This window comes from Bufo bufo, chromosome 1, assembly GCF_905171765.1.
Source record: "Bufo bufo chromosome 1, aBufBuf1.1, whole genome shotgun sequence".
NCBI classification, from domain to species: Eukaryota; Metazoa; Chordata; class Amphibia; order Anura; family Bufonidae; genus Bufo; species Bufo bufo.
The window spans coordinates 430380593-430408090 of NC_053389.1; the positions used below are offsets into that span (position 1 = coordinate 430380593).

The 27498-nt window shown below is 44.8% G+C and overlaps 1 protein-coding gene across 2 annotated transcripts in view; it reads left to right on the plus strand.

The window, feature by feature from the left end:
• UIMC1 (ubiquitin interaction motif containing 1) overlaps positions 1-27498 on the plus strand; it is a 177273-nt gene that overhangs the window by 20477 nt on the left and 129298 nt on the right. For both annotated transcript variants that reach the window (XM_040406660.1, XM_040406668.1), the window contains exons 3-5: positions 16333-16420; positions 19010-19137; positions 20325-21365. In XM_040406660.1, coding sequence (XP_040262594.1) covers positions 16333-16420; positions 19010-19137; positions 20325-21365 — 1257 coding nt within the window. The remainder of the gene's footprint in view (positions 1-16332; positions 16421-19009; positions 19138-20324; positions 21366-27498) is intronic.

Below are 27498 nucleotides of genomic sequence, written 5' to 3' on the forward strand. Positions count from 1 at the left end.
AACGCAAGTGTGAAAGAGGCCTCATTGAAACAAAAGCCAACACCAGTGGTGCGTATACTGCCACAAAAATGTCAATCTCTCAAAAACTTGTCATGTGGCCTTGAGCATCAATTACAGCTTGACAACGTCGTCTCACACTGTTCACAAGTTGACATATTGTCTGCTGAGACATGACATCCCACTCTTCTTGAAGGGCGGTCCTCAGGTCATTGAGTTTCTGGGGGACAGAGTTACGAGCCTATACTCTCAGTCGATTCTATAGGTTTTCAATGGGTTTCCGGTCTGGAGAAAGTGCAGGCCACTCCATTTGAGGTATCCCAGTCTCCAGCAGCCGTTCCCTAATGATGCAACCTCCTGGTGCATTGTTGTCCAATTAGTCCAGTGTTGTTCATGCAGAGGCACAATGACTGGATTAATGATGTTATTCAAGTAGTAAGGGCTTGTCACTGGACCATTCACAAAGTGTAGGGCAGTTTTGTATTTACTAGCCACACCTGCACACACTCTAACACCATCTCCACTAAAGGCTCATGTGGTGGCAACAGAGGCTGATGCACATGGCTCTCCTTGATGTCACCAACATTGTAGGCGGCCATCTTTTCTACTCAGTGTGAATCGACTTCCATCAGTGAACAGCACTGAGGCCCATTGGTCCCTTGTCCAGCGTAGATGCTCCCTGGCCCATGCAAGATGATGACTCCTGTGCCTGGTGGTGTGGTCAGGTAACCTTGCAGGTCGTCTAGCACACAGACCACACTGATTTAAATGGTTTTGTATGGTCTGACGTGACACTTGGGTGCCTCTCACCTCCCTTAAATGTGCCTGGAGTTGTGTGGCACTCATCATCCAGTTCTGCAGGGCATTGTTCACAATGAAGTGGTCATCAGTGTGGGACGTCCACTTCTATGCCTTTTTGTGACTCTTCCAGTCTCTTTGTATCTATATTGCAACCTGTTGATGACACTCTAAGCTCAGTGGCCACTTCCGTCTGAGAGCATCCTGCTTGAAGCCTCCCAATGGTGAGGTACTGTTGATCAATTGTTAGTAGGGATGAGCGAACTTAAAGTTTTGAAGTTCGGGTATTTGGTGAATTGCGTCATGGATTCCGTTACCACGGACCATAACGCAATTCAAGGATGGAATGCATAATGGAATGCCTTTAAACGCATTCCGTCATAATAGAAGTCTATGGCCAACATAACAAATCCATCCGGTTTCAGTTATGCAGGAGAGGACTCGGAAACCGGACGGATCCGTTATGCTGGATATAGACTTCTATTATGATGGAATATATAACCAAAGGGCTCTAAAGGCATTCCGTTATGCATTCCGTCCTTGAATTTCGTTATGGTCCATGGTAACGGAATCTATAACGCAATTCACCACATCCCCGAACTCAAACTTCAAAACTTGAAGTTCGTTCATACCTAATTGTTAGTTGTCGTCTTGGTATCATGATGTCAAAATGTGGACAGCATGATGAGGAGGACTGTTTTAAATACCAATTCTTATTGAACCAGGAAATGTATTGGTCTATTCATGGATCAAACACCTCTCTCTTTGTTAGAGAACAGCAAGTTGTGCCAAAAGTACTGAAACATTGAACAGTTGGACGTGTGCATTCAAAAGTTTAGAGAAGGTTCTGTTTCACCTGTGCATTTTAGGTTCATCTTGAAATTTCACCCACAAGCCAATTATCCCTAACTTTTTGTGAGTGGTATATTTCACAGCCCTGTACAGAGATTGTCATTACTTAACCACCTCCGGACCGCTGTACGCACAGACGCGTCCTGGAGGTGGTTGATTCATTCCGCCTGGACGCATATACGCGTCATCTCGCGAGACGCGAGATTTCCTGTGAACGCGCGCACACAGGCGCGCGCGCTCACAGGAACGGAAGGTAAGAGAGTTGATCTCCAGCCTGCCAGCGGCGATCGTTCGCTGGCAGGCTGGAGATGTGTTTTTTTTAACCCCTAACAGGTATATTAGACGCTGTTTTGATAACAGCGTCTAATATACCTGCTACCTGGTCCTCTGGTGGTCCCCTTTGTTTGGATCGACCACCAGAGGACACAGGTAGCTCAGTAAAGTAGCACCAAGCACCACTACACTACACTACACCCCCCCCCCCCGTCACTTATTAACCCCTTATTAGCCCCTGATCACCCCTGATCACCCCATATAGACTCCCTGATCACCCCCCTGTCATTGATTTCCCCCCTGTCATTGATTTCCCCCCTGTCATTGATTTCCCCCCTGTCATTGATTTCCCCCCTGTCATTGATTTCCCCCCTGTCATTGATTTCCCCCCTGTCATTGATCACCCCCCTGTCATTGATCACCCCCCTGTAAAGCTCCATTCAGACGTCCGCATGATTTTTACGGATCCACTGATAGATGGATCGGATCCGCAAAACGCATCCGGACGTCTGAATGAAGCCTTACAGGGGCGTGATCAATGACTGTGGTGATCACCCCATATAGACTCCCTGATCACCCCCCTGTCATTGATTACCCCCCTGTCATTGATTACCCCCCTGTAAAGCTCCATTCAGACGTCCGCATGATTTTTACGGATCCACTGATAGATGGATCGGATCCGCAATACGCATCCGGACGTCTGAATGAAGCCTTACAGGGGCATGATCAATGACTGTGGTGATCACCCCATATAGACTCCCTGATCACCCCCCTGTAAAGCTCCATTCAGATGTCCGCATGATTTTTACGGATGCACTGATAGATGGATCGGATCCGCAAAACGCATCCGGACGTCTGAATGAAGCCTTACAGGGGCATGATCAATGACTGTGGTGATCACCCCATATAGACTCCCTGATCACCCCCCTGTCATTGATTACACCCCTGTCATTGATCACCCCCCTGTAAAGCTCCATTCAGATGTCCGCATGATTTTTACGGATGCACTGATAGATGGATCGGATCCGCAAAACGCATACGGACGTCTGAATGAAGCCTTACAGGGGCGTGATCAATGACTGTGGTTATCACCCCATATAGACTCCCTGATCACCCCCCTGTCATTGATTACCCCCCTGTCATTGATTACCCCCCTGTAAAGCTCCATTCAGACGTCCGCATGATTTTTACGGATCCACTGATAGATGGATCGGATCCGCAAAACGCATCCGGACGTCTGAATGAAGCCTTACAGGGGCATGATCAATGACTGTGGTGATCACCCCATATAGACTCCCTGATCACCCCCCTGTCATTGATTACCCCCCTGTAAAGCTCCATTCAGATGTCCGCATGATTTTTACGGATGCACTGATAGATGGATCGGATCCGCAAAACGCATCCGGACGTCTGAATGAAGCCTTACAGGGGCGTGATCAATGACTGTGGTGATCACCCCATATAGACTCCCTGATCACCCCCCTGTCATTGATTACCCCCCTGTCATTGATTACCCCCCTGTAAAGCTCCATTCAGACGTCCGCATGATTTTTACGGATCCACTGATAGATGGATCGCATCCGCAAAACGCATCCGGACGTCTGAATGAAGCCTTACAGGGGCATGATCAATGACTGTGGTGATCACCCCATATAGACTCCCTGATCACCCCCCTGTCATTGATCCCCCCCCTGTCATTGATCACCCCCCTGTCATTGATCACCCCTCTGTAAGGCTCCATTCAGACATTTTCTTGGCCCAAGTTAGCGGAATTTTTTTTTTTTTTTCTTACAAAGTCTCATATTCCACTAACTTGTGTCAAAAAATAAAATCTCACATGAACTCCCCATACCCCTCACGGAATCCAAATGCGTAAAATTTTTTAGACATTTATATTCCAGACTTCTTCTCACGCTTTAGGGCCCCTAGAATGCCAGGGCAGTATAAATACCCCACATGTGACCCCATTTCGGAAAGAAGACACCCCCAGGTATTCCGTGAGGGGCATATTGAGTCCATGAAAGATTGAAATTTTTGTCCCAAGTTAGCGGAACGGGAGACTTTGTGAGAAAAAAATTAAAAATATCAATTTCCGCTAACTTGTGCCAAAAAAAAAAAAATTCTATGAACTCTCCATGCCCCTCATTGAATACCTTGGGGTGTCTTCTTTCCAAAATGGGGTCACATGTGGGGTATTTATACTGCCCTGGCATTCTAGGGGCCCCAAAGCGTGAGAAGAAGTCTGGTATCCAAATGTCTAAAAATGCCCTCCTAAAAGGAATTTGGGCACCTTTGCGCATCTAGGCTGCAAAAAAGTGTCACACATCTGGTATCGCCGTACTCAGGAGAAGTTGTGGTATGTGTTTTGGGGTGTCATTTTACATATACCCATGCTGGGTGAGAGAAATATCTTGGTCAAATGCCAACTTTGTATAAAAAAATGGGAAAAGTTGTCTTTTGTCAAGATATTTCTCTCACCCAGCAAGGGTATATGTAAAATGACACCCCAAACCACATTCCCCAACTTCTCCTGAATACGGCGATACCACATGTGTGACACTTTTTTGCAGCCTAGGTGGGCAAAGGGGCCCATATTCCAAAGAGCACCTTTAGGATTTCACAGGTCATTTACCTACTTACCACAGATTAGGGCCCCTGGAAAATGCCAGGGCAGTATAACTACCCCACAAGTGACCCCATTTTGGAAAGAAGACACCCCAAGGTATTCCGTGAGGGGCATGGCGAGTTCCTAGAATTTTTTATTTTTTGTCACAAGTTAGTGGAAAATGCTGCTTTTTTTTTTTTTTTTTCCATACAAAGTCTCATATTCCACTAACTTGTGACAAAAAATAAAAACTTCCATGAACTCACTATGCCCATCAGCGAATACCTTGGGGTCTCTTCTTTCCAAAATGGGGTCACTTGTGGGGTAGTTATACTGCCCTGGCATTCTAGGGGCCCAAATGTGTGGTAAGGAGTTTGAAATCAAATTCTGTAAAAAATGACCTGTGAAATCCGAAAGGTGCTCTTTGGAATATGGGCCCATTTGCCCACCTAGGCTGCAAAAAAGTGTCACACATCTGGTATCTCCGTACTCAGGAGAAGTTGGGGAATGTGTTTTGGGGTGTCATTTTACATATACCCATGCTGGGTGAGAGAAATATCTTGGCAAAAGACAACTTTTCCCATTTTTTTATACAAAGTTGGCATTTGACCAAGATATTTATCTCACCCAGCATGGGTATATGTAAAAAGACACCCCAAAACACATTCCTCAACTTCTCCTGAATACAGAGATACCAGATGTGTGACACTTTTTTGCAGCCTAGGTGGGCAAAGGGGCCCATATTCCAAAGAGCACCTTTCGGATTTCACAGGTCATTTTTTACAGAATTTGATTTCAAACTCCTTACCACACATTTGGGCCCCTAGAATGCCAGGGCAGTATAACCACCCCACAAGTGACCCCATTTTGGAAAGAAGACACCCCAAGGTATTCCGTGAGGGGCATGGCGAGTTCCTAGAATTTTTTATTTTTTGTCACAAGTTAGTGGAATATGAGACTTTGTAAGAAAAAAATAAAAAAAATCATCATTTTCCGCTAACTTGTGACAAAAAATAAAAAGTTCTATGAACTCACTATGCCCATCAGCGAATACCTTAGGGTGTCTACTTTCCGAAATGGGGTCATTTGTGGGGTGTTTGTACTGTCTGGGCATTGTAGAACCTCAGGAAACATGACAGGTGCTCAGAAAGTCAGAGCTTCTGCAAAAAGCGGAAATTCACATTTTTGTACCATAGTTTGTAAACGCTATAACTTTTACCCAAACCATTTTTTTTTTTACCCAAACATTTTTTTTTTATCAAAGACATGTAGAACAATAAATTTAGAGCAAAATTTATATATGGATCTCGTTTTTTTTGCAAAATTTTACAACTGAAAGTGAAAAATGTCATTTTTTTGCAAAAAAATCGTTAAATTTCGATTAATAACAAAAAAAGTAAAAATGTCAGCAGCAATGAAATACCACCAAATGAAAGCTCTATTAGTGAGAAGAAAAGGAGGTAAAATTCATTTGGGTGGTAAGTTGCATGACCGAGCAATAAACGGTGAAAGTAGTGTAGGTCAGAAGTGTAAAAAGTGGCCTGGTCTTTCAGGGTGTTTAAGCACTGGGGGCTGAGGTGGTTAAAGGGAATCTGTCACCCACGATTTTGAATTATTATTTGCAGTAATTCACAAGTAGTACTGCAGATAAAAAATGCAGATCACTATTTTTTATTTTCCTACTGTCCCCCATTTTTCTGCCGTCAGCATTAGAAGATGTGCAGAAATACATTGATGGGGCAGTAGTAAGATAAAAATGGCAATCTGGACTTCTTATGTATAGCTCTACTCATGTATTACATCATATGGTAGTCCAGAATCATGGTGACAGATTCTTTTTAAGTGGTATGACACACCAGATCTTAAGCAGGAGCTCTGCAGAAGGATTCTTCAGTCTGTCTTAGGCTACTTTCACCTATGCGTTTTGCATTCCAGTTTTGAGATCCAGCAGAGGACCTGAAAACCAGAGCAAAACCCTTCAGTTCGATTTAAAGGGATTGTGTTATCAGACAATGCAGGCGTGAACGTAGCCTTATTTATGCAAAACTGCTATAGTAAATATGGTAAGCAGTGCTTGATATGTGTATGAGAAGCATTTGCTCATATATAACCTTCTACAGTACAATGCAGATGAGTGAGTTATTTTTTTGGTGGTTATAAAGATATCAGTGGAAACTATTGTGGGGTGGAGCTGAAATCCTGCTACCCAACATTTTTTCTGAGCCACCAGTAGGGGGATTTAACTTTTTTGAAAGTGTTACCGATTTGATTGAGTTCAAAGGCGTTATCCAGGAATTGGATATTGCTGACCTATCTTCAGGATAGGTCGATTAATATCAGATCGGTGGGGGTCTGACACCCAGCACCTCTGTCGACCAGCTGTACGAAGAGGCCACTGCACTCACCAGAGCTCTAGTGAGCGCTGCAGTCTCTTCACAGCTTACCAAGCACAGTGCCGTACAATGTATAGATGCTGTGTTTGGTATTGCAGTTCAGCCCTTTCACTGGAATAGAATTGAGCTGCGCCTAGGCCATGTGGCTGATGTGCATTGACATCACTGGCCTAAGCACTCATGGATGCGTTGTGGCCTCTTTAAACAGCTGATCGGCGGGGGGGCTGGCTGTCGGACCCCTGCTGATGAGATATTGATGACCCATCCTGAGGATAGGCCATTAATATCAAATTCCTGCGGTAGTAGTACAGGGCACTGCCACTAGGCGGCCCATGCAGTCAGGAGCAAGACTGTTACTGCAATAAACAACAGAGATCAGAGAAAACTCTGAGCTCTGTCGTTTAACTCTTTGTGTGCCACAATCAACTTGCAGTCATGAAAGTACACTAATATGTAAGTGCAGAAATAATGAGCAGAAATCTAATTATAGGTTTGAAAAATGTTAATAGCAATTGAAATTAAGCATGAAAAAGGTTTTTTTTAAAAAAATCAAGCATACAGAAAAATTTCATGTGTATATATAATTAACAACAGAGATGCACATATTGTGTATCACTATAAATGCACATTACATGATTAAGAATGGCATATGAAAAATGAAAGAAAAAGCACTTTGCCTTTTCATCAAATATAAATTGTACCTAAAAAGGGAACCAACCACCATGATTAAGAAGCAATGCACCTAGGTCTAAGACATGTATCCGATTTTCCTTTTTATCTTTGGACGTGTCATGGATTGCTAATAAAGTCATGGACATCCTGGAGTCTATTTGCGGTCCGCAGCACAGGCGCAGGGCACACACAGTCGTGTGAAAGAGCATTAACCAAAAGAAAGTGCAGCCAGTCCTGCAAAAATCAAGGCTGTGTATAATCGTGTTGCTGACCGCTTTATCATGTACGGTGTGAAGGGAAGCAGGGGATTTGTAGATGTAAGGGCTCATGCACACGAACGTGTTTTATTTACGTGTCCGTTCCGTTTTTTTTGCGGACCGTATGCGGAACCATTCACTTCAATGGGTCTGCAAAAAAAACAGAAGTTACTCCATGTGCATTCCGTCTCCATATGTCCGTATTTCCGTTCCGCAAAGAAATAGAACATGTCCTATTATTGTCCGCATTATGGACAAGGATAGTACTGTTCTATAAAGGGCCAGCTGTTCCGTTCCGCAGCTGTTCCGTTTTGCGGATCCGTTTTTCATGTGCATGAGCCCTAACTATGTATTTACGCCCTGTCTGACAAATGTTTTAAAATATGGTGTGCAGACAAGAAGTTTATTTATGGGGCTCCTGTGCTCCTTTTTCCAACATACGAATGATTTGAGAAAATTTGGCGAGTCCCACAATCTGCAGACGGCATATTATAGAGCAGGAGGAGCTGAGATCTACTTTTATGGGAAAAGATTTCGTATAAGGCCTCATGCACACGACCATTGTTTTGGTCCGTACCTGAGCCGCAGTATTTGCGGCTTGGATGCGGACCCGTTCACTTCATTGGGGCCGCAAAAGATGCGGACAGCACTCTGTGTGCTGTCCTCATCCGTTGCTCCGTTCCGTGGTCCGCAAAAAAATATAACCTGTTCTTTTCTTGTCCGTTTTGCGGACAAGTATAGGCAGTTATATTAATGGCTGTCTGCGCTGTTCCGCAAATTGTGGAACGCACACAGACGCCGTCCGTGTTTTGCAGGACCTCAAAACACACAACGGTCGTGTGCTTGAGGCCTAACTTGTCATTTAGGCCGAGTTCACACCAGTGCCATTGTTCTGCTCTGTTAGAGCAGCAGGATAACGTAAGTGCCGGATTACATAGAAACCAAATGGTGCTGAACAGACTCCACTCACTGACTATAATTCAGTTTCCGTTCGGAATGCTGCTTTTTGTGGTTGATAGCTGTCTCTGTATGGGGTCTGAATATGGGAACACAAAGCTATTTTTTTGAAGGTTTTTTAATTTTTTTTAAAGTAGTAAAACAAAAAGCTAATAAATTGGTATCTCCATAATCATATTTCAGTAGTAAAACATGAAAAAAAAAAAAAAATTGGTATCCCTGTAATCCTACTGAACAATAACGCAGAATACAGTTACCGTATATACTCGAGTATAAGATGAGTTTTTTGGCACATATTTTTGTGCTCAAAAAGCCCCCTCGTCTTATACTCGAGTCTAGGTCTGTATTATGGCAACTTACATTGCTATAATACAGACCAACAGTGGCGTAGCTATAGGGGACGCAGCGGTCGCAATTGCGACCGGGCCCCTAAGTCAGGGGGGCCCACGGGGCCGCCCAGGAGATAATGAGTGAAGCCCTGGATTATTTATTTGGCTATCTTACTTTGTTTTAGCTCCGGTAATAGCAGGCAGTGCGGGGGGCGGCGCTCACTCACTGACGTCACGCGCCTGCGCCGCCTAGTGGGAGAAGCAGGTGCGTGACGTCAGTGAGTGAGCGCCGCCCACACTGCCTGCTATTACCGGAGCTAAAACAAAGTAAGATATCCAAATAATCAGAGTAAAGAGCTCAGCAATGAGCAATGATTAAAGTTAAAGTAGTTACTGATTATTTTATAAATATACTGCTGTGAGCGTCGGGGAGGGGGATCTGTGGATGGCACTGTAGGGGGATCTGTGGATGGCAGTGCCATCCACAGATCTCCCCCCTAAACAGTGCCATCCACAGATCTCCCCCCTAAACAGTGCCATCCACAGATCCCCCCTAAACAGTGCCATCCACAGATCCCCCCTAAACAGTGCCATCCACAGATCCCCCCTAAACAGTGCCATCCACAGATCCCCCCTAAACAGTGCCATCCACAGATCCCCCCTCCCCTAAACAGTGCCATGATGGCACTGTTTAGGGGGGATCTGTGGATGGCACTGTTTAGGGGGGAGATCTGTGGATGGCACTGTTTAGGGGGGAGATCTGTGGATGGCACTGTTTAGGGGGGAGATCTGTGGATGGCACTGTTTAGGGGGGAGATCTGTGGATGGCACTGTTTAGGGGGGAGATCTGTGGATGGCACTGTTTAGGGGGGAGATCTGTGGATGGCACTGTTTAGGGGGGAGATCTGTGGATGGCACTGTTTAGGGGGGAGATCTGTGGATGGCACTGTTTAGGGGGGAGATCTGTGGATGGCACTGTTTAGGGGGGAGATCTGTGGATGGCACTGTTTAGGGGGGAGATCTGTGGATGGCACTGTTTAGGGGGGAGATCTGTGGATGGCACTGTTTAGGGGGGGAGATCTGTGGATGGCACTGTTTAGGGGGGAGATCTGTGGATGGCACTGTTTAGGGGGAGATCTGTGGATGGCTCCCTGTATTTAATGCAGAGTGTGTGTGTATATAATGCACACACTCTGCATTAAATACAGGGAGTCAGAGTCAGACTCCCATCAATCTGAGTCACCCTCTTGCAGATGTGTGTATATAATGTAGAGTGTGTGCATTATATACACATACACTCTGCATTATAGCTGCATTTCCCACCCTAGTCTTATACTCGAGTCAATAATTTTTCCCATTTTTTGGGGGTAAAATTAGGGGCCTCGGCTTATACTCTGGTCGGCTTATACTAGAGTATATACATTTTTATTGCTGTAAATACGAACCCAAAGGAAAAGCCGGAACTGCATTTTTATTTATTTTTTTGTTTGTTTTCTACCACACAAATACATTTCTTATAGATTTGAAAACTATTATACTGTATGTATGATTTAAATGGTGTCGTTAAAAAACAAAAAAATATATACACAACTCGCCCTGAAATATAAAAATCCCTTATATGGCTATATAAGGCTAAAAATTAAAAAATTAAATTCATGCGTCCTGCTAGACGTGGATTTAAAAAACAAAACCATCACCAAAATTGGTTTCTCCTGAAGAGGTTTAATAGGCAATGTGCAGGCCACCACCTCTCATAGTGCATAGGGAAACAGATTGTCTTCCTGAGAGCATCTCTTTTAATGCACTGCACTTGAGAAGTCAGAAAATGTTTCTTTTGTGCATTTCTCTGTGTAAAGAGGTTGGCCAGTTTCGTCGAATATACCCTAAATGGCCATACAATCCATGTTGTGCAACAATAGACTAAAAGCATGCTTTTTACTCGTCTGAACTGCTGTTAAGAAAGCCCTTGGCTGCCCATCCATGGGCTAAGTAACAGCGCAGTACAGCAGGGAAGCGACCTAGCGGTGGCAGTGATGTGCCGTCCATGGCTGCATCCTCTTCTGCTCAGGTGCTGGACTGGTTCAGCCCTATCTGACAGCAGGATATGATCAGAGAAGCTCTGTGATATAGGTTTATATAGGTATATAGGAGCAGGATTTCCGACAGCAGAGTAAATCCTGACAGGACTCATAGAACAGACACTGAGAGTCCTGCTTACCCCTCCCACAGAGAGTGATTGACAGCTTTCTGTGTACACCCACTGATAAAGGGAAAGTGTGTGTGAGTTGAGTGATCAGGAACCCTCCTAGGAGTCCTGTCAGGATTTACTCTGCTTTTCACTCCTGCCCCAAATCATATAAACCTGGGGTGCACAACATTTTCTGGTCTGGGGGCCGCATAGCATTTTCTGGTCTGGGGGCCGCATTGTCACATCACTGTATTTCAAGGGGCCACCAAAAAAAATAAAGTTAATCAGTGCTCGTCATTCAGTTCATTTCATTATCGGTAGCACGTTCCCATGTTCCTGATTACACAGGGAGATGTAACATAGTAACGTAGTACATAAGGCCGAAAAAAGACATTTGTCCATCCAGTTCGGCCTGTTATCCTGCAAGTTGATCCAGAGGAAGGCAAAAAAAACCTGTGAGGTAGAAGCCAATTTTCCCCACATTAGGGGAATAAAAAATTCCTTCCCGACGATTATCTGATAAAATATGCAAATCGGCCAACAAACGAGTGATTCCTTGTTTATGCACAAGCCGAGATTATACCGACCAGATATTGGGAATGAGCACTACTATGAACATTTGTTCCCAGTAATTGTCCTGAATATCGTGCCGTGTAACAGGAACGTAGAGATTTCCCGATTAAAAAATGATTTTTAACATGTGCCTGCAGCATGTCCCTGAGACAGAAGATTCATACTTTCCTGCTCCTGCTGCCTCCATCTTCTGGTCCCAGCAGTGTTTACATCTGGCTGGCTATGGGCATAGTCACATGTACCTCTCCAGCCAATGACTGGCTTCAGAGGTGATGTGGCCACAAGCAGCATTTCACCGCTGGACTCATTTACTGGCGAAGTGCTCCGGGATCGGAAGATGGAGAGAGCGAGAGAAGCATGAAGCAGTAAAGTATGGATCTTCTGTGTCAGGGATCATCCTACAGGAACTTGTTAAAAATAATTTTTACTGGGAAACCCCTTTAAGTGGCGACATTTCCTTCCTGCCTCCTATTCACAAAGAAGCACTTTCCCTCACTGCAAACGATGGAGCTCACTGGTTTTTACCACCTCCTGTCCCCAGTTATAGGGGCCCTGCTATAACCAGTAAGCACTTTCCCTCACTGCAAAGGATGGCACTCACTTGTTATTACCAGCTCCTGTCCCCAGTTATAGGGCCCTGCTATAACCAGTAAGCACTTTCCCTCACTGCAAAGGATGGCACTCACTTGTTATTACTGCCTCCTGCCCCCAGTTATAGGGGCCCTGCTATAACCAGTAAGCACTTTCCCTCACTGCAAAGGATGGCACTCACTTGTTATTACTGCCTCCTGCCCCCAGTTATAGGGGCCCTGCTATAACCAGTAAGCACTTTCCCTCACTGCAAAGGATAGCACTCACTTGTTATTACCGCCTCCTGCCCCCCAGTTGTAGGGGCCCTGCTATAACCAGTAAGCACTTTCCCTCACTGCAGAGGATGGCACTCACTTGTTATTACCGCCTCCTGCCCCCAGTTGTAGGGGCCCTGCAATAACCAGTAAGCACTTTCCCTCACTGCAGAGGATGGCGCTCACAGATTATTACCGCCTCCTGCCCCCAGTTATAGGGCCCTGCTTTAACCAGTAAGCACTTTCCCTCACTGCAGAGGATGGCGCTCACAGATTATTACCGCCTCCTGCCCCCAGTTATAGGGCCCTGCTATAACCAGTAAGCACTTTCCCTCACTGCAAAGGATGGCACTCACTTGTTATTACCGCCTCCTGCCCCCAGTTATAGGGCCCTGCTATAACCAGTAAGCACTTTCCCCCACTGCAAAGGATGGCACTCACTTGTTATTACCGCCTCCTGCCCCCAGTTGTAGGGGCCCTGCAATAACCAGTAAGCACTTTCCCTCACTGCAGAGGATGGCGCTCACAGATTATTACCGCCTCGTGCCCCCAGTTATAGGGCCCTGCTATAACCAGTAAGCACTTTCCCTCACTGGAGAGGATGGCGCTCACAGATTATTACCGCCTCCTGCCCCCAGTTATAGGGGCCCTGCTATAACCAGTAAGCACTTTCCCTCACTGCAAAGGATGGCACTCACTTGATATTACCGCCTCCTGCCGCCAGTTGTAGGGGCCCTGCAATAACCAGTAAGCACTTTCCCTCACTGCAGAGGACGGCGCGCACTGATTATTACCGCCTACTGTCCCCAGTTATAGGGCCCTGCAATAACCAGTAAGCACTTTCCTTCACTGCAAAGGATGGCACTCACTTGTTATTACTGCCTCCTGCCCCCAGTTATAGGGGCCCTGCAATAACCAGTAAGCACTTTCCTTCACTGCAAAGGATGGCACTCACTTGTTATTACCACCTCCTGCCCCCAGTTATAGGGGCCCTGCAATAACCAGTAAGCACTTTCCCTCACTGCAGAGGATGGTGCTCACAGATTATTACCGCCTCCTGCCCCCAGTTATAGGGCCCTGCTATAACCAGTAAGCACTTTCCTTCACTGCAAAGGATGGCACTCACTTGTTATTACCACCTCCTGCCCCCAGTTATAGGGGCCCTGCAATAACCAGTAAGCACTTTCCCTCACTGCAGAGGATGGCGCTCACAGATTATTACCGCCTCCTGTCCCCAGTTATAGGGCCCTGCAATAACCAGTAAGCACTTTCCTTCACTGCAAAGGATAGCACTCACTTGTTATTACTGCCTCCTGCCCCCAGTTATAGGGGCCCTGCAATAACCAGTAAGCACTTTCCTTCACTGCAAAGGATGGCACTCACTTGATATTACCGCCTCCTGCCCCCAGTTATAGGGGCCCTGCAATAGCCAGTAAGCACTTTCCCTCACTGCAGAGGACAGCGTTCACTGGTTCTTACCGCCTCCTGCCACCAGTTATAGGGGCCCTGCATTTACCAGTAAGCACTTTTCCTGAGGGCTCACGCACACGGCCATTGTTTTAGTCCGCATTTGATCCGCATTTTTTGCGGCTTGGATGTGCACCAATTCACTTCCATGTGGCCACAAAAGATGCAGACGGTACTCTGTGTGTCGTCCATGTTAGCGCAATTCATGCGCTTCTCCTTCTTTGTGTGGTGCCAAATCAATTAGAAGTATAAGTATGTGCATGCCATACAGCTTTATAATGAGACCAGACACACTAGGTGGTTTCATGAAAGCATCTTCTCTCTTCCCTGAGCCATGGTAGAAGAGACGCACTTTATTCACATTACATTGACTTAAATAGCAGACATGACATCACAAAAGGGGTGTTCCTTAAGAAGAGACTATTGGCTCCTTAACCTGATAGGAGTGGTTTCAGCAACTTCAACTCTGAGTTCATAGGTAGTTTTGAAAACTGTAATGTAATCCCCATTTTCCCCCTCCCTTATTTACCTTAAACAAAAGAATGCACACATGGTTCAAACATCTGGCTTGCGGCCATCTTGTGGACAAAAATGTGTACTACAGACCAGATACACATCTCTCACATCCGCATCTGTTACTCCGTTCCGCAAAATGCAGAACACACGTGGCTGTATGGGGCCCTACTAGTGGGGAACGCACTTATTGGTTAACCCTTTAATGACCAGGCCTTCATTGCCAGCCACAGTTTTGTGATTTAGCGCATGTGGTTCAAACACTTGTAACTTTTTTATTTAGTTTTATTTGGGGGAAACTACAAAGTCATTTTTATTCAATCTTTAGCTCATTATTTAAATATGAAAATTTGTATAATTAGATTCCTATATGTGTTGGATCGTTTTATTGTATAATATGTATAGTTTCACATAAATGGGGTGATAATTGTATTGATTTTGGTTGGTGTGGGCTTTTTTCTTTTATGTATTTTAATATTTCCTCCTTTTTTTTAAACTTATCTTTTTAAATACGGTATATTTCTGCTACAAAAAGACCTTTAGGGGGACACTGACTTTTATATTTATTATTTAATTATTATTTTTTATAATCCTTTTATTCTTTATTTTTAAAATATATTTTTGGCATTTGTCCCCCAGGAGATCATAAAAAGACTGTTGGGGGACAGTAAACAATTTTATTTTGCACTTTTTTATTGTTTTCTTTTACTTGTATTTTATTAATTTATTTTTTGCTAAAGTTTTCTTTTCTTTTTTTTTTAATGTTTTTGCAACAGGCTGAGGCTTTTTACAGGGCAGAGCTGATCAGGTTCTTCACCACTCTGCCCCTGACACCCTGTGATCATGTGATCGCCGGGTCTAAACTGCTCAACGCGCCGCTCACCTATCTGAGGAGAAGGCAGAAGCGCTGATAAGCCTCTTCTGCCTTCACCTCGGCTCCACCGCTGTCACTGACTGCCGGGGACCCGTCCTGCACATGCTATAGTTCGGTAGCAGGAGCTATAATTCTGCAATTGTGCAGCGCGTCAGTCAGAAACGTGCGATCAGCTGTGTTTCTGCCCAGCAGGACAGGGGCCACAAACCCTGGCTCTGGGGACCGCACACGGCCTGCGGGTTGTGCACCCCTGATATAAACCTACATATCCGAGAGCTCAGGTTCTCAACCTCTACCATATCCTGCTGTCCTAAATGGCGGCAAATATCCCCTGACAGGTTCACTTTAAAAACCAATATTGTTATAGCGTATTATGAGATGACAGCAGATCGTCAATTCTAATACAATGGACACCAAGGACACCCGGGAGATAATACTTGGATATAGCAAGAACTGGAATGCTTTACATATTGTAGTCACCAGTTATCTATTCTTCGAGTGGTTTGTGATGGCATTTCACTTCTATATACAGTACTTCTCTAATGTGCTTTTAGATCTTTGCAAAATGGTTACCATGGAAACCTGGTGACATATTTAAATATTTTTTTCCCATAAATGCGCTTTACTTCAGACATGTAACATTCTTTGTACCTGACACACAATTCCTAGTAAATAATAGTTTTTGTCTCCATGCAGACTTTTGTAATTTTATAATGATTTTTTTTGTCATGTTTTTCAGGAACTGCAGGAAGAAAGTATTTTGCCAAAAAAGAGACGCAGGCCTCCACCCCACCGAAAACCTTTGCCGGTCAAAAGAAAACTTGCACGTAAGAATTTATTGATGTTCAAAATGTGACCTCTAGAAAGTGCAGCCGTTCTTGACCACTGTTGACAACTTTAATGTATCGTCATTTTGTTGTCAAAGGCTTAAAGGGGTTATCTCGTTCAAGATGGGAATAACCATAGGAAATGCCATCCAGGAATGGGCGGAATTACAGAAGCTTCTGAGAGGCTGGCCCTGCAGTGGTTCTGTAACTCTCAAAGCAGTGAATGGGAGCTACGCAAATGGCATAGCGCTGCAAGCTACGCTGCTCCTGGTTTCTCAGGTGTAGCAGAAACAGCGGGCAGTGGCCTGGTTTGGGGTGGCCCCAACACTACGCTGGGTCCCCGGACACAGTCGAGGTGTCACCACGTGTTGCTGCTCTACGGAAGGGATGGTAAGGCGTGGTGCACTCCAATGGGAAATAAGTCCAGAGAGTCAGGGTCTGCAGTAAACCAGGGTGCTTCTTTACTGGAGGAATTCAGGTGCAAAACAATACAGGCGAGTCATAGGGCACAGTCTATTTCATGGTTGAAAAAGGGTTTGGTACTGAGGAAAGGCCTGAGCTAGCTTTCCCTCTCTCTCTTCAGAAGGCTGGTACCCTGGTCCAAAGCTGGTGATCCAGGGTCTGTGGCAGCATATCCCCATCTTAGTGTTTTCTTCTGGTCACTCAGTAGTCTGGCAGAGTCTCCTCCCTGGCAGATGAAGGGTTTGATGCTGAGGAAAGGCTTGAGCTAGCTGTCCCTCTCTCTCTCTCAGAAGGCTGGCATACTGGTCAAGGGCCCATGGTCTGGAGCTCAGTATTCCGGGTGGCTCCTTGGTCACAGGGCTAGTGACCCATGGTCCGTGGCTCAGTGTCTTCTGGTCACTCATGCAGGCTGGCATGAATCTCCCCTCCAATCACTGGTCCCTAACTGCAGCACACTAGGGACTCTGACTGCTCTCCTGATATACAGTTTCTAGCTGGACTAGTGCCTTCTAGTGGGAGGGGTAGAGTGGAGAAACTAAGCACAAACAAGTACATTGTTTCAACGTCTGGTATAGCCTTATATTAGAGCTTCACTGATACTCAATGGTAATGACACAGCAGTTTTTTCCAGACAAAAAAAAGTTTCTAGACATAACAACATAACTAAAACCAGACATTTAAAAGGTCAGGCTGTCTGCTTTTGGTGGTAAACAAGCCTGGGTTTTTCCCTCCAAAACAGGGTGGTAAACAGGTCTGGGTTTTTAACTCAAAAACAGGGTCTTCTTTAAAGGGGTTCTGCCATCTTAGACAATGGGGGCATATCGCTAGAATATGCCCCCATTGTCTGATAGGTGCGAGTCCCACCTCTGGGACCCGCACCTACAATAAGAACGGAGCGGGGAAATGAACAGAGGGCATACTGTGCATGCGCAGCCGCCCTCCATTCATTTCTATGGGGCAGCTGAAAATAGCCGAGCTCTGCCTCAGCTATTTTTGTCTGCCCCATAGAAATGAATGGGAGCAGGGGCCGCATGTGCGCAGTTATATGGGAGCAGCGCTTAGTGGTGGACGGAACCCGGGAAATGCAGGGTCCTCCAGCCACAGCTCTCCCCGCTCCGTTCTCGTTGTAGGTGCGATCCCGCACCTATCAGACAATGGGGGCATATCCTAGCGATATGCCCCCATTGTCTGAGATGGGAATACCCCTTTAAACCCTATGACAGCTGTGGAAAATTACAAGCTTCTCAAAGTCCTAACAGTCTCTCAGTATTAATTAACCCTTTCCACAGAGCCATGTAAATACAGTGATAATGAACAGGATATATATCACAACATATATATAAAATACAGTAACACAGTAATAAACAGTATAAGTTAACCCTCTCAAGAGAAATAAAGTAAGACGTTTTACCTTTGCATAGGGGATATAGGCAAATGTCCACAAATGTCAAAGTACTCCCTGCTCCAGGGTACTACAAACGTAGCTTTCTGTGCCACACTGTTGGCGTAGCTCCCATTCAGTGTTATGGTAGTTACCGAAACAGCACAGCACTGGGCACTCAGCCGTTTCCGTAACTGTTGCCTTCCTGGCCATTGATTACTGTCCTTATTCCCATCTCAGCCATGAAAGACCAAGATGGGACAACCACACATTAGATAAAAGTTGTTGTGTTGCTCAAAATCTCTGTTGCCCCATGAACATTCAAATTCATCTAAGTGAAATGTGCATCTAAATTTAGAGGAGGAGGTGAGGTATTTGGTAGAAGGGGAGAACAAAGGTTTAATATGCACATTCTCACCTTTGATTTTAGGCAGCATATTTTCCCTCTTCTCCCAGCAGCACATTTTCCCCCTCTCTCTGGGATATGCTCATTGTGTTCAGCTTCCCCTTCCTGTCTTGCTCTGATCACATGGATCCATGCCGAGCAAGGATTGAGCATACTCCTATATGGCTGTGGTTGAACGCTCTGCTCAATCTTTATGGAGTCAGAAGGGTCTGGCACTGCCAGGGCCTCTCTAACAGTACTGTTATGTTTTTTCTTAACAGGCTATGTTGATGAATTTCATGGGAAATATTTGCCGTTTTGACTCTTGATATAACTATTGGTTATTTTTCTTAAATTTTAGAAATGACAGAGGAGGAACAACTGGCTTTGGCAGTACAAATCAGTCAACAGGAGCTGGCAAAACCTGAAGAATACACCCAAGAAGAAGAGGATGAGCTGATAAAGAAAGCCATTGAAGAAAGTCTTCATGTAATTATACTGTACACAAGTTAAACATGTTTAAAGGACATCAGTCAGAAGATTTGTACCTATAACACTGTTACATGTGCACTTGGCAGCTGAAGGCATCTGTGTTGGTCCATTGTTCATATGTGCCCGCATTTCTGAGAAAAATGATGTTTTAATATATGTAAATGAGCCTCTAGGAGCAACGTGGACGTTGCTGTTACACCTAAAGGCTCAGCTCTCTCTGCAGCTGCTCCGTCCTCTGCACTTAGATTGACAGGACCAGTTGTTATGATGTTTTCCCTGCCCGGCCCTGTCAATTAAAGTGGAGAGGGTGTGGCATTTGCAGAGGGAGCAGAGCCAAGTATAATGGAATCTGTGAACTTAATCAGTTAGGCTGGCTTGAACGCCATTACTTCAGCCATCAGCTGTCCCCCCACTACCACCTCATTCTCCTATACACATGCAGGCTCAGCTATGCATGCGTTCTAAATGGGGAAAGTGAGCAAAAGGATCGAGCATGGGTTAGTTTCCTTTAACCCTTGTGAAAATGAAAAATTCTGAGCTAAAACCACGGGGGGTATAGTTTCCTAAAAAATGTTTTTGCACCTCAACGCCTCTGCAAACCTGAAATGATGACTAAAAGATCCTAAAAATGGAGGCCAAAACCACAATGTCCATCTTTATTTCTGAGGCCGGTATTTGAGTCAAAAGCTACATATGGGACCATGCCAGGAACCGACATGTTTCTTCTTGAAGCTGCAGCAGCTCTCCACCCACGGCTTAGCTCCATTCAATGGAGCTAAGCCACGAGGTCCATAGCCTGTAAAGTGAACAACCCCGGCAGAAACCAGCGTGGATTTTGACAGCCCCAAAGGGCACAGGCAAGTTGTAATCGCTCGCAGCTTGTATTTGTATTGTGGTCTATGATTGCAAATATTTGCAACCTTGGACCAAAATTGGTTCTTTGCAACAGTCTCATTCGCAATGTGTAGCCCCAGCCCAAAACTTTCAGAGCATTGCCTAGTCTAGATAGTGTTTTATTCACCTACTGACAGCAAGCAGGGATCTTAGAAGTCGCCATGTATTTAAAGACAAATAACACAAAACAGGTTGGAAAGTCACATACTGTAGTAATGTACAATTGTCAGTAAATTCCTTTAACTATTTTTAATTAGCATGTCCGACCCATGTTGTACCTTTCTTTTCAGAGCTGTCAAGTTCCTGATATTCTCGCTAGTCCCTCAAAAGATGAGTTAACCAGTGGAGCATCTTCAAGCCATGAACACTGTGAAAAAGAACCACATTCCTCCAAGGAGTCTAAACCTTCAGGTGAAATCTCAGCAAAAAGCCCAGTTGTGCGTTTGCAACGTTTAAGTCAAGATATTGTGGAAAGCTCGAGTGTCATCTTGTCTCCTAACTGCAAGGATCCTATTTCATGCATTGAAAACTGTCTACAGTCTGCTCTGTCTCCATGTACCAGTAGCAACTTTCTAAAAGCCTCCCCTGCTAAAGAACTCGCATTAAGCCCCGTTTTTCCAAAGAAGTCCCCACGTCCATGCAAACTGATTCCTTGCAGACTGTTTCAGGACAGAAGCCCAAGTGCTGACAGGCCAGTAGATGATCTAGATGACCAATGCACACATTGCTCAGAGAGTCCCCAGATAGACTCCTTGTCTATTATGTTGCCTACCTCATGCTCCCAAGGAGAAAGTTCATATCAAAATGACTGCGGGAAGACAGAGACTTTTCATACTGACAAAGCCAAAAAATTGGACTGTGAGAAGGGCATTGAAAGCTCTGATTGTAGGGCAGGCAAGATGAATCAAAGTGGAGGCACGGTTCACTATTACTGGGGTGTTCCCTTCTGCCCAAAAGGTGTGGATCCTAGTGAATACACCAAAGTCATACTATGCCAACTTGAAGTGTATCAGAAGAGCTTGAAAAGTGCTCAGAGACAACTTTTGCACAAAATGGATTATGGCCAACCGATCCATCTTACAGCTTCAAGTCGAAAATATTTTAAAGAGGACACTCAAGGCAGCGTCAGCCAAGAAGATACAGAGGAGTGCGTAGCTGAGGACGACACACAGAAACCTGACGAAGATGAGACAGAACGTGATGATAATTCTGACAGCCAAGAAACACAGTACCTATCAAGCAAAAGGCAGAAGATTTCTCAGAGTCCGGCACAGACTGGCCTGGAAAATGACCATTGCTCTTCATCTCAGGATGAGAACGATAGCGTGAAGGTAGGAGATCTGGGGTCACACAATACTATAAATGTCTGTTTGATAATGAAACTCTTTGTCAGGAAAAGTATAATTCTGGTTTCCACACCTTTTCCGTGCCAAGTTATTGGCCGAAACAAATGATGATATCCAAAGAAAAAAAAAAGAGTTTTTTCCTGTAAATTTATAATCCTAAGAATCTACTCCTGACTTCAGCTTAGAAATAAAGAAAAAAAATCTAAAATAACTGCAGTATGTGAACAAGTTTTATTGAGGGGGAAAAAGAGAACCTCGTTCATGTGCGTTCTAGCAAATTGATTGGCAGTCATTGTCTATGACACTGGTCGATCATCCTAGAAGTGAGGAGATTGGCCAGTATCACCTCTTGGCAGTGGCTCTAGGCAGCTGTCAAACTTATTCTGGCACACAGAGCACAGCTCTCGCTGAAATTATTAATTAGGGATTCGGCAGGGCAACTAATATTAATTGCCAGGAAATATTCTCATATTATACTGGCCATAGATATAAAATTTTGGTATTTATGTGGTGATGTTTTCTGACATGTCCATGGTGACCATCAGGCTGTCCTCCCTGACATCTGCCAACAGGAAGATATAGGGATTGAACAGGCTAAAAAGAAATAACATACCCACTGAGCTGACCTGCACAAGCCTATTTTACCATTATTCTGCTACGAGTTATTATGGCAGCTTAAAGGGGTTGTCTGGGACATTTTAAAATCAGGCAGAAAGCAGGGAATGTGTTTAAATAACAGAGTTTTACTCACCTGGAAAAATCTCTGCATCTCCTGCACCGTAGTTTGGGTGCACCAGCCACTTTCTGTTGCTGTTCTGCATGGTGTCTAGCCACATGTGGCCACTACAGACAATCACTGTCTACTCATTGGCTGCAGTGTGACTCGCATGTTTGCTGCAACTGTGACACGTTAATCCAGGGCTCGACAAATCCCAGGCGCCAGGTCGCCATGGCGACCAGGAATGTAGTCCTGGCGCTTGGGTATTTGTCAGCCCGTTTTCAAAGGTGCCCGGGCGATGGGTGCGGAGCTGCCGTTCTGTCCGGAGGCAGCACTGTGTGAAGCAGCTCCGTCACAGCACACAATAGCAGAGACGCTGGCAGCAGGGAGGGGAGGGGCTCGGGAGGAGTGTAATCTGATCCTAGAGTGGAAGCTGCTTCTGCCAGCCCCTCCCCTCCCCGCCCACCAACCAATCAGAGCTGAGGCAAGGCAAGAACTAGCAGCTCTGAGTCACTGACACAAGTACAGGGAGTCTAAGTAAGAAAGAATCGAATGAGTCTCAGGTTAAAAGTATCTGAAGATCCGACTTAGTTAGTGACTCATTCGATTCTTTGAGTTAAAAGAACAGGTTACACTGAGGCTGTGCTGATGCTTTTGCAGCAGTGATAAGACAGTGACAGGACACAGTTTAGATTACAGTGTGAATTAACCCTTTAGGATCAAATTGGCTTCTCAAGGAGATCTATATGTTAAAGGCATCCCTTCTTCTGTCTCATTCAGTAGCTATAGAACTAAGGGTACTTTCACACTTGCGGCAGGATGGATCTGGCAGGCTGTTCACCCTGTCGGATCCGTCCTTCCGCTGTTTCGCCGGACCGCAGCTCTGTCCCCATTGACTATAATGGGGGCAGAGCTCTGGCGCAGCACGGCAGTGCATGGTAAAAGTACTGCATGTCCAACTTTTTAGTCCAGCGGCCTCTCACCGCGAACTGCCATGCTGCGCCGGAGCTCCACCCCCGTCCCCATTATAGTCAATAGGGTCCGGGGACGGAGCGGCGGTATATGTAACATGGTATACAGCATTATTGGGGGGGCTCTATGGAAAAGTGGGGGGGGGAGCACTATGGGGGCACCTACTGGGGGCTTTATGACGCGGCTCCGCCTGGCTCCTAACTTTTTTAGCTGGCTCCTAGATTCCAAGGAAATTTGTCAAGCCCTGCGTTAATCCATTTTTTCTTATGGAAAACTCCATTTATTCTTATGGCAGCTCCATTTATTCTTTGGTGTGCAACACATGCCGTCCTCCAAATATCCTGGACAATCCCTCTCGGACAACTTCTGACAAGATTTCTAGACAGTTTTGAATAAGACTAGAACAATCTAAATTGCCTGTATAAATGGCCAATTGATCTCATATACACATGCACAAAAATTGATAAAAATCTAAATATTATTCTACCTCAAAACAAGCAAATTCATCTAATACAGGCTGCCAAGCCTCCCTTATGCAGCACACCATGATTAGATGAGCTAGGCTTAGATTTCTGGCATTGTCCTAGAACACATTCATCAATGGGGGAGATCAATGAAAGAATGCTTTGTCCATTGATTGTAGAGAAAATAAAATATCACCCAGCAGTGCCCACAGAGCACTTACAGCACATTGTCCCCTTAGTACACTGCTCTTATCTGTCCTTACTTATGGGTAACTGCTAAGGGTTATTCTTTGAGTTTGCCACAGTGGTATAGACAGTTCTGTGTAGATTTTGATTGCTCCACGGTGTAGGTACAATCACTGATATTTAATGGAGACCCACAGATCCCTAGAATTAGGAGAGAGAAGTGCTCATATATCACTGCAGGAGACAGAAGCAAGAGGGGCCCATAGATTTGCTGTTGTGTTCTTCTAATGTCCCCTCCTGCAGCGAACTGAGAGAGCGCCATATGCGAGCACTTCTCTCTCCTTGTTCTAAGGATCTAAGGATTGATGGGGGTCCCAGCACCCAGACCAGCAACAACCAAAACCTTTGTCTCTACGACTTTTCTGAAAACCCAGTGACCCTTTAATGGTTTTCCTGTTGGAACATTTATGGCATTTGGAGGTGCAGATCCCACCTCTCGCAGCCACTGTCAGCGAAGAAGTGGCTACACTTGTTTGGCTCTTCCATTCACCTCTATAGGAGTTCCGAAAATAGTCAAGCGTGCTTACCTCTCCAATCACAGCAGCAAGACTTATCCCATACATGTTCCGATTACCCCTTTAAGAATAATGGTGGTCACCAGCTGTAGGTCAGACATTTTTCTGAATTTGCTTCACTTACTGTGTCTGAGGAGGATAAAACAGATTCTTATTTTATGCACTTATATAGCGCCACTATATTCCGCAGCGGTTTACAGTCATTAGAATCAAGCTGTCCCCAATGGGGCTCACAATCTAAGTTCCCTATCAGTATGACTTTGGAGCGTAGGAGGAAACCGGAGTACCCTCTACACAAACATGGGGAGAACATACAAACTCCATCAGGAATACAGAGGCATAGAGAGACAGCGTTTCTACTAAAAGTTGTGGATGCCCTGGTTACTGACATTAATGTAGAATATTGTGTAATGGGTCAGGAAGGATTTTTTTGGGGCCTTCCTCTGGATCATCTAGGGTTCGTAAGTATAAAAAGGTTGAACTTGAAAAAAGACCTAGGGTACTAATTTTGCTTGCATGAGTTGCCTTCTAAGTAAGCAGAAGGTGGCAGTGTTGCCCTGTTGTAAGGTTTCCTAAAAGTGTCCTGTGATGCTTTTAGGTCTTATCTGCGGAAGGCCTCTATGTAAGCGATTGTGGTGAACACAGTGAATAGTTCCCCATGATGTTACCAGTTACCGGAGGGGCAGCAGAGGTCCCCTGCCTCCATTAGCATATGCCGCTGCCTGTATTCTGAATAGGCATCAGCAAGGGGGGTGATCTGTTAGATGTTTATGCAACTCTCTCCGATTTTATTGTAGGGTCTCCTACTTAAGCCTCATTCACACGTCAGTGTTCTCCACGGGCTGCACACGTCCCCATTCATTTTAATGTGTGTATTCAGACAGTTTTTTACCACGGTTCGTGTTTTTAGCACAGATGCATGCTCTATTTTGTCCGTGTTCACTGATCCATCACACCCATTATAGTCTACAGGTCCGTAAAAACCACGGATGCAATACAGATGCCATCCGTGTTTCATGGATCATTAGGAAGAGATGCTTTGAAAATAGTTTTTCAGCTGTTCAGTGTCAGTGAGACACGAATGGATACATCACGGACATCTTCACGGAGGCATCACTGACCACCTTTTCACGGATTTGGACACGGACATCTGAATGAGGCTTTATTTGGGCTGTGTGTGATTTGAGGCTATAATGCCTGATTATTGCCTTCTTGTACAGTTCTAGTGTCTAGATCCTGGGTAGTTCTGAGGGAACAGTAGTAATAGCTGCTGTTGTCAGCATTGACGCATTCTGTTTCCCATTTCAGAATGACTAGATCATTTAGATGTAAGGTAGATTTTAGGGCTCATGCACAACTATTCACTTCAATGGGGCTGCGAAAAAACGGAAATGAGTCTGTGTCCATTCCGTGTCCGCATGGCCGTTCTGCAGAAAAATAGAACATGTCCTATTATTGTCCGCATTACGGACAAGGATAGGACTGTTCTTTTAGGGGCTGGCCATTCCGTTCTGCAAAATGCAGAACACACGGCTGGTATCCGTGTTTTGCGGATCCACAATTTGCAGACTGCAAAACATCCAACGGTCATGTTCATGGAGGAGAGTTATTGGAAAGCATTGTCGGTCCTAGAGGTGGGACTCCCACCCATTAGACATTCATTGGCAAATGCCATGAATGTCTTTGGTTGGAGAAACCCCTTTAACGTATGTTTTCGCTATAACATAGTGTCTAACACCCTGTTTTCTTGTAATATGAGACTATAGTATTGTATGTATTATTGAGGGTTAAAGGTAACCTGTCACCAGGATTTTGTGTATAGAGCTGAGGACATGGGTTGCTAGATGGCCGCTAGCACATCCGCAATACCCAGTCCCCATAGCTCTGTGTGCTTTTATTGTGTAAAAAAAATGATTTGATAGATATGCAAATTAACATAAAAGAGTCCTATCTTACTTGTGTGACCAGTGAAGAGTCATATTTTCAAGCTCGGACTCATCTCAGGTTAATTTGCATATGTATCAAATCAGTTTTTTCCCACAATAAAAGCACACAGAGCTATGGGGACTGGGTATTGCGGATGTGCTAGCGGCCATCTAGCAACCCATGTCCTCAGCTCTATACACAAAATCCCAGTGACAGGTTCCCTTTAAATCACCAAGTTTGGAAAACTGACAGGAGCCTTGTCGCTGAATTACGTTGCATGTGGCAGATTTTCATCTGTAAGGGTAAGTGCACAAGGTAGAGTTAGTACTGTGTATGTCAGGGGAGGTGACAGGTCCTCTTTATTATGCAGATTTTGTATTGAAAGGAATGGGAAGTTCTACATGCATGTCAAAATCCTCGCCCAAGATGCTTGGTGTGAACCTAGCCTTAACTTTAGTGTGTTTTATTTTAAATTTTTAATATTTTTACGCCAACCCCCTACTGGAGTGGGATCCCAACTTAAAAAAAAGTCTCAGGTGATAAATCTGGAGTGAAACTTACTTTTTTTTAAATAAAGTTTTTCATATACAAAAAAATACACAGTTTCAGACTCATTTTGACAGTAATATCCATATGAGGAGTAGGTTACATAAACCTTATAGTGCCAATACAAAAACAAAACCCTCTCCTCCCCGCCAAACAATCAATAATAATAATTCTGCAGAGAGACGACTATGTCATACCTTGTCCAAAAATAGACAAAGACACTCGCAGTGCTTTGGGCAGACTAGAGGGGCCAAATGGTTCTTATCTGCCGACACATTCTATGTTTCTATGTTCTATTGTTCCATGACGAGCACGTTGGAAGAGTAAGAAATATGCAATCAGGTGTGTCAGTTGCATCAGGCCAAGGTCCATGGAGGAGCACCAAGAAATCCGGTCACTTGCCCCAACATGGAAAATCCCTCGTCAGCACCGCAGACGCCAGTCCAGGGACCGTAAACCATCCCTGCCATATTGCTATAAATTTAGCAGGGCTCCTCCTTTTCAGGTAGATCCCTCTTTTAAATCTAAGCGTGAGGCTAGGGGTTAAGGATAGGACAGTGTCCCATTGTTCCTGGGAGATGCCACCCATTTATCTTTCACTGGCAATGGGCTTGATGAATTACATTTAGTAAATATATCTCTATAGATCGAGGAGACAAGACCCTTGGCGCTACCACCACACAGCAGTTGTTGCAGTATAGGAGGGGATGTTGTCACCGGCAAACCATCCT